This window comes from Trichosurus vulpecula, chromosome 3, assembly GCF_011100635.1.
Source record: "Trichosurus vulpecula isolate mTriVul1 chromosome 3, mTriVul1.pri, whole genome shotgun sequence".
Taxonomy (NCBI): domain Eukaryota; kingdom Metazoa; phylum Chordata; class Mammalia; order Diprotodontia; family Phalangeridae; genus Trichosurus; species Trichosurus vulpecula.
This window is the reverse complement of record NC_050575.1, coordinates 305,905,180-305,918,329: the sequence shown is the minus strand read 5'-3', so window position 1 is coordinate 305,918,329 and position 13,150 is coordinate 305,905,180. Positions and strand designations below refer to the sequence as shown.

The window sequence follows — 13,150 nt, the reverse complement described above, 5'->3', positions numbered from 1 at the left end:
CCCCTCATATCATGTATCCAATCAGTTACCAAATCTCACCATTTCTAATTCCACCAAATCTCTATCTTTTCTCTTCTCTTTACTTATATAAAGCTACTCCCCTATTTCAGAACTCATGGGCTCTTGCATGGGCTATTGTAACAACTTCTTCACTGAGCTCTAGACCACAACTCTTTTCTCTACAATCCATTCTCCACAGCGTTGCCAACTGTTTTCCCTCAAAGCTCAGCTCTGACTATGTCACATTTCTACCCAATAAAAACATAAAAATGTTTTTAAAATAAAAATAAATAACTCTGTTGCATCCAGGTAGGATCACTAATAACTCCTAGGCTCCCTCTCCTTCCCAGCCCTTCTCTATATTACTCTCCTTACTCTTCAATTCATCCCAACTGGCTTGCTTGCTCATGATCACACATGACACTCCATCTGCTATTTCTATGCCTTTGCACTGGCTGTTCCTCATGTCTAGAACACTTCATCTCTACCTCTTGTTAACCTTTAATTCCTTTGAGACATAGCTCAAGCAAAACGTCTATATGAATCCTCTAATGATGTTCCCAGTTCCTACTACCCCCCCTCAAAATTACCTTGTGTTTACTTTGTATATACTTATATAGGTACACGTTTGTCTCTCATGATGGAAAGCTCCTTGAGGTTAGGACAATTTCAATTTTGTCCCTGTCTCCCCAATGCTTAGCACAGTACATGGTGCTTAAAAGGTATTTAATAAAGGCTTACTGATTAAGCAAAATAAGCAAGACTTGTAAGAGCACAAAAAGATTTTTCCAAAATATGAACCCTGCACTCCAAATATAAGTTATGTCCTCTGTGCCACAAACAACAGGTCATACAAAGAGATGTGTACTGAACTCATTTATATAATCTGTGTTTAGAGGTTCTCATTTCCATTAACTTCGCTTCACCTTTGCTTGCTTTGTTAATATCCTTCTCCATGGAACAAGTGGAGCAGCAGTGTTGAGGACAACGGAATCCTTTAGACTCAAAGACAGTAGTAGCAAATTTTCGAACACAGGTCTCATGGTAAAATTTACCACAGGCAGTGACAGAACAACGTTTCACATCTTTACCAGGAACCTTACAAGAGAAGCAAGTATGATGCCCTAGAAAATATCCAGAGAAACAAGGTTATGTTATATTCCATTTAAACAAATAACATTACAAAGGAGGGGCTGTATGTTTAAAAACAAACATTTTCAGACACCTGGTAGATGCTCATAGTAATAGTTATTTTGTGAACCTGGGTCATAATGAAATCTCTAGAATAATCCTGTACTATAAATTCCCACTGGTTGTGCAATGGTTGTTTTCTAACAGGAATCTTTGACAGCACTTTTTGCAATGATGAAGGCAAGAGAGAAAACCTGAGCTTTTCACCTTTTTGTTTTACCAATCAGCTTCATTAATATTCCCTCCTCCGTCCCCAGTGAATACACACCTCTAAAATAATCAACCATTGAAATAATCCAACAGAGATACACACCAAAATTTCCCAATCCCTACCAAAATAAACTACCACACAACAATCTAGGGACATAAGCGAAGAAAAAAGGGTGGGGAGGGGATGTGTTTAGCACACTGATCCAAACTGAACTACTGGTTCCCATTCTGCCCTCTTACTCTCTTCATGCCTTTGCTCACGCAATCCTCTGTACCTGGAATAAACTTCTCACCCTGACAATACCTAGCCTGTTGAAAGTTCCTCCCTTCCTTCAAAACTCAGATTAGGTATCTGACTCCTCTGTAAAGTTTTCCCTGACGCACTCCTCCCTTCCCCTGCTCACTAACTTCCCATCCCCCAACTTATCTCTATCCTCTCAAATTTCTTGTGGAACTCTTCCTAGATGTCACCTTTGTACCTAACACATTCTCCTTTATACTGTGGTTATTTGTGTATGTGTATTTTCTTCTTTATTAGTTTATAAAATCTTATCTATGGTGTCTAGCTGAACACCTTATACATAGATGCTTAATGTCTTTATTGTTTATAATGATTTTTCAATCTTCACTTCGTTTTGTTGCATTCACTTATACTGTCAACTCTGTGTAAGATTAAGGTCTTTTTGAGATCTAAAGCCTAAGACCCCAGGTACAGGATATGGTTTATTCCCATAAATATCTTACAATGAAATTCAAGAGACAAAACTTATACACAAAATCTCCAATTCAGATGAGGTAGGAATTCCATATCCAGCTTCAAAACTGCAGTTTGTCACAAGTCCAGAAATCATTACTCATGTGTGGGGATGGAATGGGGAGTGTCTGATAGAGTTCACTGTGCTTCATCTATAAGAAGTCACACCATCTACCCTGTTGATGAACCCTTTGAATCATTGGGCCTTATCATCTATCCTGTCACTGGGTCCTTCAGCCCACTGGGCCTTACCTTCTGCTTGTTAAGAAGTCACACCATCTACCCTGTTGATGAACCCTTTGAATCATTGGGCCTTATCATCTATCCTGTCACTGGGTCCTTCAGCCCACTGGGCCTTACCTTCTGCTTGTTATCACACTCTAAAGACAACTGGGCCTTTCTAACTGCACTGCAGCTGAACCTGCACATGTATTTTTAAAAATATTCTACAAGCTTATTGCAAATGAATTTCTTCCCTGAAATCACCACTGAATGAAACAATGGTTTTTCCTGTCTTCTTTGTTGATAAAATCATTAGCATACATACCCTAGAGGATATGTTGTCTCAAGATCACATCATGCTTCTTGAGCACATGGAGTATCAGGCTTTTCTTTGTCACTCTATTTTAGCGGTGTTTGACACACAGTAAGCTCTAAATAAACTATTTTTCATTTTTTAACCTTTTTTTTACAGGATGAATGAAAGGGTAAATCAGGAAAATGTTAACCTAGATTTTATTAACACATTTGTTGGTGGCCCTTGTGCAATTTTTGCAGAAAACATGGAGATAAGGGCTAAATCACAGTAGTTAAGTAGATTTGGAACTGGTTTAATTGCTGGATCCAAAGAGTAGTTATTAATGGTTTGATGTCAACTTGAGAGTGCCCAGGGACCTGTATTTTGTCCTACACTATTTAATATTTCTGTGAATGATTTACATAAAGTCCATGTTGGGTGAGCTACTAGGCACTGCTCTGGGAACTACTCCAAGAACTTCTGTTCGAGGTGGGCACTTAGGGAATTTATCTCATCATTTCCTACCAGGCTAGATTCCATGATCTCCAGAAATTCATCAATTGTGCAAGATGAAAGCAACTCTGAATCTCCTATCTGCCTCAGCATCTCTTACTCTCCTGCCTTCTGGCTGGATCATCTCTCCCTCCTGCCCACCGGCTGGAGTGGGGTAGAGGGTTGACATCTAGGAGCTCCTCCTAGACCCTCTGTTTGAGAAGGGCAACTAGAGAATTCACCTCATCATTTTCCAAACACCTGACCTCCTCAATTTCATGATCTCCAGAAACTCATCATTCTGTAAAATGAAATCAACTTTGCCAAGTGCTTCCCCACACCTTCCTCACCCCCCATGCCAGAATGCTTTTCAACTTCTTTTAATGTGCTGTCTTCCTCCATTAGGTTATGAGCTTCTTGAGGACAGGGGCTGTTTAGTGCCTTTGTGTCCCTAGTGCTTAGCACAGTGCCTGATACATAGTAGGAGCTTAATAAATATTTATTGACTATTGATATTCTGTGGGGAATTTTTTGGAGGACAAGAACCAGAGTTACACAGGTTAGGCAGGCACAAATGTGATCTGTAAATCTGCATTGTTTGTGGGAGCTCCTGAATTTATAAGATCACAGAATTATTTGAATATTTTATATAGAAGCAAAGGTGGAAATAGCCAACAAGAAAAAAAATGGAGACATGATGGATGACAGAGTAAAACACTGAATTAAATCAAGTAAGAATTAATTCAATACAGATAAAGTCTTAAACTTGGGTTAAGAAAAATAAACTTCATTAATTCACATAAAAGAGGCAAGAAAATACTTTTATAGTGGAGGGGAAGGGGGAGAGGTGAGGGGGAGTGAGTGAGCCTTACTCTCATCAAAAGTGGCTCAGAGGGAATGACATACACACTAAATTGGGTATAGAAATCTATTTTACCCTATGGGAAAGCAGGGGGTGGGGGTGGGGAGAGGGGACAAGAAAAGGAAGGGTGATAGAAGGAAGGGCAGATTGGGAGAGGGGGTAATCAGAAGCAAAACACTTTTGAGGAGACACAGGATGAAAGGAGAGAGAGAATAGAACAGGAAGGGAAATGGGATGGAGGGAAATAGTCTTTCACAACATGACTATTTTAGAAGTTTTGCATGTCTACATATGTATAACCTATATCAAATTGCTTGTCTTCTCAATGAGGGGGAGTGGAGAGGGAGGAATGGAGAGAATTTGGAACTCAAAGTTTTAAAAATGAATGTTAAAATTGTTTTTACCTGTAACTGTCAAAATATAAAATACTTAAAAAAAGAAAAAGAAAAATCATCTTCATGATAACAAGATGAGGGAGCTGAGATTATAAATTTGAAAATTAACAGCGTGTTTTTGTGGACGTTCAGTGAGTCAATAGTGTGATATAACAGCTCAGAAAGTTTAAGCGACCTTGGGCTACATCAAGGGACATAAAATGTCCATGAATAAGGAGATGAGTGTCCCACTATATTTTGTCTTGATCAGTTATGTGGAGTACTGTGGCTCAAGTCGGGGAGACATACTTTGGGAAGTGCAGTGACAAACTGGAATGCATCTACATGATGAGAGGACTGTAAATCAGGCTGTGTGAGGATCAATTTAAAGATGGGAGTTTTTGAACATAAAGATGAGAAAATATGGGGGGTTTGGGAGGGAGTGGACATGATAACTGTCTTTGAGATGGATGAAGAATTAGACTTGACCATGGACCCAGAGGGAAGTACTAGGAACAAGAGGTTGCAAAGAGGTAAATTTAGGTTAAAAGTAAGGCAGAATTTCCTTCTAACAATTAGAGTTATCTCAGGCATTACACAGGAGGCAGTGGGCTACTCCCTCACCAGAAGTTTTCAATTAATGGCTTGAAAACTATTTTATAAAATAGATTCTTGTTCTGGTTGACCTCTGAGGTTTCCTCCATTCCTGAGATTTTCTAAATCTTGTAAGTTTGATAAAATCTAATGTTAGAAGAGGATATGCAAAGGTTAGGACCATCTATTAAAATGAGGTTTAAGTATGAGGAAAACAATATATTTCATAACTGCCACATGTAAACAGAAAGAACAAGAAAATGACATCGAACTCTTTGAATTATAATCATCAAGCTTGGTTCCAGAGAAGAGTTGAAAAAAAGTACCTCCTCCCCTCCTTACAAAGGTAGGAGACTACGAATACAGAATGTGGCTTATACTGCTAGACACAAAGGATAATGTGGTTGGTTTTGCTGAACTGCCTTTTCTCTCTTTTTAAATATAATTTTTTTTAACAAAGGGAAGACATCAATAAAAGTAATATCTAAAAAGCATGAGATTGGCCAAGATGGCGGCTGGTAAGCACGGACTAGAGTGAGCTCCGTACCCGAGTCCCTCCAAAAACCTATAAAAATGACTCTGAACCAATTCTAGAACGGCAGAACCCACAGAACAGCAGAGGGAAGCAGGGCTCCAGCCCAGGACAGCCTGGATGGTCTCTGGGTGAGGTCTATTCCACACGGAGCTGGGAGCTGGGAATGGAGTGGAGCAGAGCCCAGCCGGGCGGAGGGGGCCCTAGCGCCCTGAATATGTGAGCTGCGGCAGTTACCAGACCCCTTGACCCACAAACACCAAAGACTGCAGAGAAGGTTAGTGGGAAAAGCTGTGGGAGTGGAAGGAGTTCGTGGTTGGCTTCCAGCCCCGGGGGCAGCTACAGCTGTTGTTACTTCCGGCTCCAGGCCCACCTGGTGGGAGGAATTAAGTGGCGGATCAGAGCAGGAGTGCAACAGCCTGCTGAAGATCTAAGCCCAGCCTGGACTGGGGGTCCTTGGGGAAGGAGGAGTGCGGCTCTGACACAGCTGGCACCTCCCCCCCAAACGTAGAACATAGAACTCATTAGTCTACAAGCAGTCATACCCCACTGAAAAACTCAAGGGTCAAGTTAGTTGGTTGGGAATATGGCCAGGCAGCGAAAACGCGCCCAGATTCAGTCTCAGACTTTGGATTCTTTCTTTGGTGACAAAGAAGACCAAAACATACAGCCTAAAGAAGACAACAAAGTCATAGAGCCTACAACCAAAGCCTCCAAGAAAAACATGAACTGGCCCCAGGCCATAGAAGAACTCAAAAAGGATTTGGAAAAGCAAGTTAGAGAAGTAGAGGAAAAATTGGGAAGAGAAATGAGAAGGATGCGAGAAAACCATGAAAAACAAGTCAATGACTTGCTAAAGGAGACCCAAAAAAATACTGAAAAATACACTGAAGAAAACAACACCTTAAAAAACAGACTAACTCAAATGGCAAAAGAGCTCCAAAAAGCCAATGAGGAGAAGAATGCCTTGAAAGGCAGAATTAACCAAATGGAAAAGGAGGTCCAAAAGACCACTGAAGAAAATACTACTTTAAAAATTAGATTGGAGTAAGTGGAAGCTAGTGACTTCATGAGAAATCAGGATATTATAAAACAGAACCAGAGGAATGAAAAAATGGAAGACAATGTGAAATATCTCCTTGGAAAAACCACTGACCTGGAAAATAGATCCAGGAGAGATAATTTAAAAATTATTGGACTACCTGAAAGCCATGATCCAAAAAAGAGCCTAGATACCATCTTTCAGGAAATTATCAAGGAGAACTGCCTTGATATTCTAGAGCCACAGGGCAGAATAGAAATTGAAAGAATCCATCGATCGCCTCCTCAAATAGATCCCAAAAAGAAATCTCCTAGGAATATTGTTGCCAAATTCCAGAGCTCCCAGATCAAGGAGAAAATACTTCAAGCACCCAGAAAGAAACAATTTGAGTATTGTGGAAACCCAATCAGAATAACCCAAGATCTGGCAGCTTCTACATTAAGAGATCGAAGGGCTTGGAATGCGATATTCCGGAGGTCAATGGAGCTAGGATTAAAACCTAGAATCACCTACCCAGCAAAACTGAGTATCATGTTCCAAGGCAAAATATGGAGTTTCAATAAAATAGAGGACTTTCAAGCTTTCTCAGTGAAAAGACCAGAACTGAATAGAAAATTTGACTTTCAAACACAGGAATCAAGAGAAGCATGAAAAGGTAATCAAGAAACGGAAATTGCAAGGGACTTACTAAAGTTGAACTGTTTTGTTTACATTCCTACATGGAAAGATGATGAGTATGATTCATGAGACCTCAGTATTAGGGTAGTTGAAGGGAATATGCACGTGTATATATATATGTTTATGTATATATATAAGTGAATGTGTTGTTATGTATATATCTATGTGTATATGTATGTATGTGTATGTATATGTATATATATATGTATATATGTGTTTTTATGTATGTATGTATATATATATGTGTATATATATATATATGTAAAAGAGAGAGAGCAGACACAGGGTGAGTTGAAGATGAAGGGAAGATATCTAAAAGAAATAAAATGAAATTAAGGGATGAGAGAGTAACATACTGAGAGAGGGAGATAGGGAGAGATAGAATGGGGTGGATTATCTCGTATAAAGGTGGCAAGAGGAAGCAGTTCTATGGGAGGAGGGGAGAGGGCAGGTGAGGGGGGAATGAGTGAACCTTGCTCTCATCAGATTTGGCCTGAGGAGGGAATACCATACATACTCAGTTGGGTATCTTACCCCACAGGAAAGAAGAGGGAGGAAGATAAAAAAAAAAAATAAAAGGTGGGGGGATGATGCAGGGGAGGGCAGATGGGGGTGGAGGTAATCAAAACAAACACTTTGGAAAGGGGACAGGGTCAAGGGAGAAAATTCAATAAAGCGGGATGGGTTGGGAAGGAGCAAAATGTAGTTAGCCTTTCACAACATGAGTATTGTGGAAGGGTTATACATAATAATACATGTGTGGCCTAGGTTGAATTGCTCAACTTCTTAGGGAGGGTGGGTGGGAAGGGAAGAGGGAAGAGAATTTGAAACTCAAAGTTTTAAAATCAGATGTTCAAAAACAAAAAAAGTTTTTGTATGCAACTAAAAAATAAGATACACAGGCAACGGGGCGTAGAAATTTATCTTGCCCTACAAGAAAGGAAGGGAAAAGGGGAGGAGAGGGGAGGGCTGACTGGGGAACAGGGCAACCAGAATATAAGCCATCTTGGAGTGGGGGGGAGGGTAGAAATGGGGAGAAAATTTGTAATTTAAAATGTTGTGAAAATCAATGCTGAAAACCAAATATGTTAAATAAATAAAAAAATAAAAAGCATGAGATTAACTCATGTATATCTTACCTTTCTATTGTATTGTAAGTCCTTTAGGTAAATTAAACTTGTTTGTGTCCCACACAGCTCTAAGCACATAGTAGTTATTTTACACACACACACACACACACACACACACACACACACACACACACACACACACACAAAACTGTGATTTAAAAAACCCCTAAGAACTCATTCAACCTCCACTTTCCTATAAGGCTTACTCTAAATACTAAATTTAGGAGAACGAAATAGTTAAGGTAAACTTAAGTGAAGAATTTACACAGATGTAAATTTTTTTCTAATTTTAAATATGCAGAAATGTATCCAAGGTGAATTTCTTCCAACACTCACACGCAAAAAGTTAGGGGTGACACCAAGCTGAAGTAAAAAACACTCTAGTTTTATATAGTTCTACTAAGCTAGAATACCTCCACCTCACATTATTTGTGAATTCTTAATCCATCAATTCTATTTAAAAGGCCTAAATTTATTTCATATTACTCCAATGCTAGCAGGAGTAATAAAACTTAGATACGTGTTACAACCTCTGTCCAGCAAATTTAGGATATTACATATTAGGAAAAATATAATGGGAATCAGGAAATTAACAATGAAATACATCAAAGAAAAATGTGGTCACTAGGACTTAATATGTTGATATTTTTTCTTTGACATGTCAGGAAGGATGCTGCAAATACGCCACCAATAAACTGGCAAATGTCAGTAAAAATACTAAGATTTCCTATCCTTCCCTCTCCACAAAAATAAGTAAATTTACCAGTTTTACATTCGGTGCAGAGGAACTTTCCATTAGGGGGAGATGACAGTCCCAGGCAATCTAGATGAAAGTGTTTACAGCATTCCCCTTCACAAACAACCAGAGAGTCACCATAGTTTTCACAGATCTAGAATGTAGTAAATAGAAATATGGTAAGTTAGTATTTCTCAACCAGTGGTTCACAGGAAATTTTTGCTACTTGGGGGGGAACTTTTACCTCCAATGGGTCATTTTTTTTAGAATCAACAGATGGTGTGACAGACTCTTGGAAAACATTTAGTCCAAATTTGGCAGTTTTAAAGGTAGGAAAACTGAGCTACAGGGAGGTAAAGTACTTTTCCCGTTGTCATAGACAGAAGCAGAATGTGAACCTTGAGCTCCTGACTCTGAAACAAGTTTTCTTTCCACCACACCAAACTGCTTCTTAAAACCTAAAAACTTAAACAAAACCTGACTCCTATCTCATCTCTCTACCCCCTAATCCATCAAGAAAGAGCAGCTGCAAAAGGCAGAAGTATATAATGAGAAACATGGTTTGGGCTGGTTGGAGAAAAATGATATAGGTGATGGCCTGTTTAAATGTCAGTAAGTGAAAATATGGAGACTTAAAAGGGATGCATCTTCATCCACTCTGAGGGGCACTATAAACAAAATGATGACATCAAGACAATGTGGAAATAGACTAACTACTAGTAATGCTCCCAAGTGTCCTTCTCTTGAAATCTATTTGCTGCCAAGCAGCTATGCAAACATGATGTAAAAGTAGAAAGGAGGTCCAACAAAGAAAGTAGGCAAGAAAGTAGTAGATCATAGATCCAACTTGAAGAATTTATCCTGAAATCCCAGCCTTTGATATAATCTGCTTAAACTTATGTTTATGGTAACTATATTGTTTTTATTTATCAATTGTATATTTTCAGAAAGCATTTTTCATATCAGAGGGGCAAATAAGGGCCAGGGATAACTTTGTTTCCTTAGCTCCAAAATGATCAATCATATAAGCAATTCTCCTCTCCAAACAATTATTATTTAAAATCTAGAGTCTAATCTCCATTATGGTATAGTAAAGAAACAGTTGTAGGTCAATCATCCTACCTGACACACAGTGTCTTTTTTATTGGTTCCAGTTCCTCTTCTTGACAGACTCGAATCCACTGACTGCACATCAGAGGCATCAGCATCAGCAGCAGTCGAAGGACTATCTAATTGCTTTCCAAAGTTTACCTATATAGAAAATAGGGCATACCTATAAATAATAAGTCCATCCCCCAAGTTAGGAGCTCTGAAAAAAAATCTATTGAACTTTGCCTAAAAGGTACCCTTGAAAAAGTATTAAAAAAGCTTTGGCTAAGCCTGTGGTTCTAGTCATGCAATCTCTGGATACAAGGGCCCTAGAAAGAGCCAGAGCTGCTTTTTAACTTAAGTTCTCTTTCCAGCTAAGAGACTGGTTACAAGTTGTACGCCTCCTCCCTACCCCTGTCCCACAATGAATATTAGAGTTTAGTCATTTTTAGCTTTTCAAGAATCCCCACAAAATCTTGAGGATTATCTGGGCCATTATCATCACATCCATCACTTGCAGTCTTGACATTGCCTTTCTTCTGTCAAGCACAGTTCAGAGCAGGACTGCCACCCCAAATTCTAAATATACTTACTTGCAAATCATTAAGTCCTCTAGAATCGGAGTCAGATGTGTCTCTGTACGCTGAACTAGTCATTTCTACATCAGTTGAGGCGCGACTCCTTTTCTTTAGAGGTTTACAGGAATCTGAAATCTCGCTGGCACCTTAACACAACACACTGAAATTAATCCTAAAATATTGCTTAAATTTTTCTTTGCTGTGGGAGAATATTTTTTTTCCCCAAACTCATCTTTAGTGTGAAAAAGCACAGCTCTCTTTGTAATGCTGAAGTCATGAATTGAAACTCCACGAGCTTCTGACCTGCCTGGTATAAAATGATTTAATTACAATTGCACCATTAAGACATTTAATTCAGTGCTCCTGAACTAAGGCTCGTTTCACTCAACGGTGCCCAAGTTCCATTCTGAAAACCAATCCCATCAAAACTGCAGGACGGCTGATAGATTTGGAACAATCGAAAGAACAATTCGATTTGGCGGGGGAAAGACATAAAACCCAACACGTTGTGCAGCTTACAAATATGTTTGTAGAGACATCTCCATCTTGTTTTTATTAGGGATGTGACAAATCTTTGATTTGTATTCGATTCGTACACGGATAGTGCCATTTTCCCCCAATTTTTGTATTCAGTTTAATACTGCCCCCCAAACAAATTTGGAACGTTCAGGTAATTGTTCATCTGAGCCTTCCTGGGTGATCTGGCATTTATTCTGACCATTTAACAAGCGCTGCAGCACCTCTCTGCATGGCATGCCATCTAGACGGCACATCGCTGAGGGCTGTGAATGGAGAGTTGGTGCTGAAATGCGGCCAAATCACGAAGAGTTGGAAGAGAGAGGCCTCTGTGGAATTTATGCAAGAAGGAATGAGTATGAAAAAAGCTGAGGATAGTGTGGAACGTTTTTTTTTAAACTGTGTATAATACAAATCCAGCCAAAACAAGAGTGCAAAAACAAAAAACCCAACCAAACAAACAAAAAGAAAAACACAAAAAAGTACCCCTACAAAGCAACACCTCTCATGGCCTAACGCTACAAAAAACAGCCACGATGAAACATGTGTAGGTCAGGCACGATGAGTACCAAGGAACCAAGGAGAGGGTTAATACTTAAACCCAAGATTTGTGTTTTGCTTTGCCCCCAACATCTCCATACAACATATACACATCTAAATCAGCCCAGCAAGTGTGGAAGGAAGTGTGCGGTCCAGAAGAGACCATGGAGAAACGAGTCTCCTGAGGCCATGAAGATCCGTTAACAGGCTGGGTGAGATGGAGCACTTGATACACAGCCATGTTCTGTGATGGAGGATGTGGGCCATGTTAGACTGCTCAGATCACTGGAACCTCGTTATTAATCCCACTCTATAAATGTTTCCACTCAAACACTGTCTCCTGACATCTATAAATGAGGGTGCCTGCCAGGATAAACGCTGATAAAAACAAAATCAAGAACTGCACAATCTATTTCCTTCATTTGCTGGTGTGTGGACCCAGAGGACCACCACAGAATGTTTCCTTGGCCTAACACATCACTGGATTTAAAAGGACTTTTAACAGAGGAACAACAGTGCTGTATTGAGAAGCTTTCGAAGGGAAACACACAGGTACCGCCATTTCCGATGAGTTTCTGAAAATGCTAGAAAAATGGCACACCGCCAAAGACAGCTGCCATGCTGTTCTCCATGATAACGGCACTAACATTAAAAAAAAAGAGCTTTTAATGATTGTAATGTATACAGTTTGGGCTGTTTGGCACAAACCCTGAAGATGTGCATTAATGATGCTTTATTTAAAAAAAAAAACACCCCAAAAACAAAAACAACAGTCCATGTCGAAATTGATCAGTATAAAGTTATACGTTGGCTTGTATGCTGGACCCATGAACTAAGCTGTACCCATCCAGCTCTGGTGAAAAATCACTTGAATGTTAAAGCAGTCATTTAGAGTCTTGTAGAAGAAACCAGTCAGAAGAATGCCGATAACGACGGTGGTGAAATCAAAATCGAAAACAAAGAAAACTGTTTATCAAGCCGCTGTCAAAGAAATCTTGCATGGAGACTACAAGTCTGAAGTTTCTGGGATGAAATTGTACAGGAATCTCAGTCCACAGTTTCCTCAATCTCTGCGGAGACGGAGCTGTCACTGTATCTGACAGAGCCCTGCACTCCCCGGTCCGCCGACCCTGTGGAATGGTGGAAACACAACGAAATCAGGCCTCCTAATCTCGCAGCGATCGCGATGTCTTTTCTTGGAGCTCCGCCAAGCAGTGTTCCCTCCGAGAGGCTGTTCAGTTCTGCTGAGGATCTCCACGGAGACCATCGCTGCAGACTTCTCCCAGAGAATGCAGAAAGGCTGGTGTTTTTTAAA

General features: G+C 39.8%; 1 protein-coding gene across 2 annotated transcripts in view; it reads right to left on the bottom strand.

The window, feature by feature from the left end:
* The window catches only part of NSD3 (nuclear receptor binding SET domain protein 3), a 138,927-nt gene that overhangs the window by 24,189 nt on the left and 101,588 nt on the right, over positions 1 to 13,150 (bottom strand). The window contains exons 10-13 of one of the 2 annotated variants that reach the window (XM_036749071.1): positions 10,795 to 10,925; positions 10,235 to 10,363; positions 9,140 to 9,266; positions 927 to 1,124 (exon numbers count right to left, since the gene is read on the bottom strand). In XM_036749071.1, coding sequence (XP_036604966.1) covers positions 927 to 1,124; positions 9,140 to 9,266; positions 10,235 to 10,363; positions 10,795 to 10,925 — 585 coding nt within the window. The other variant, XM_036749072.1, reaches the window with a different exon arrangement.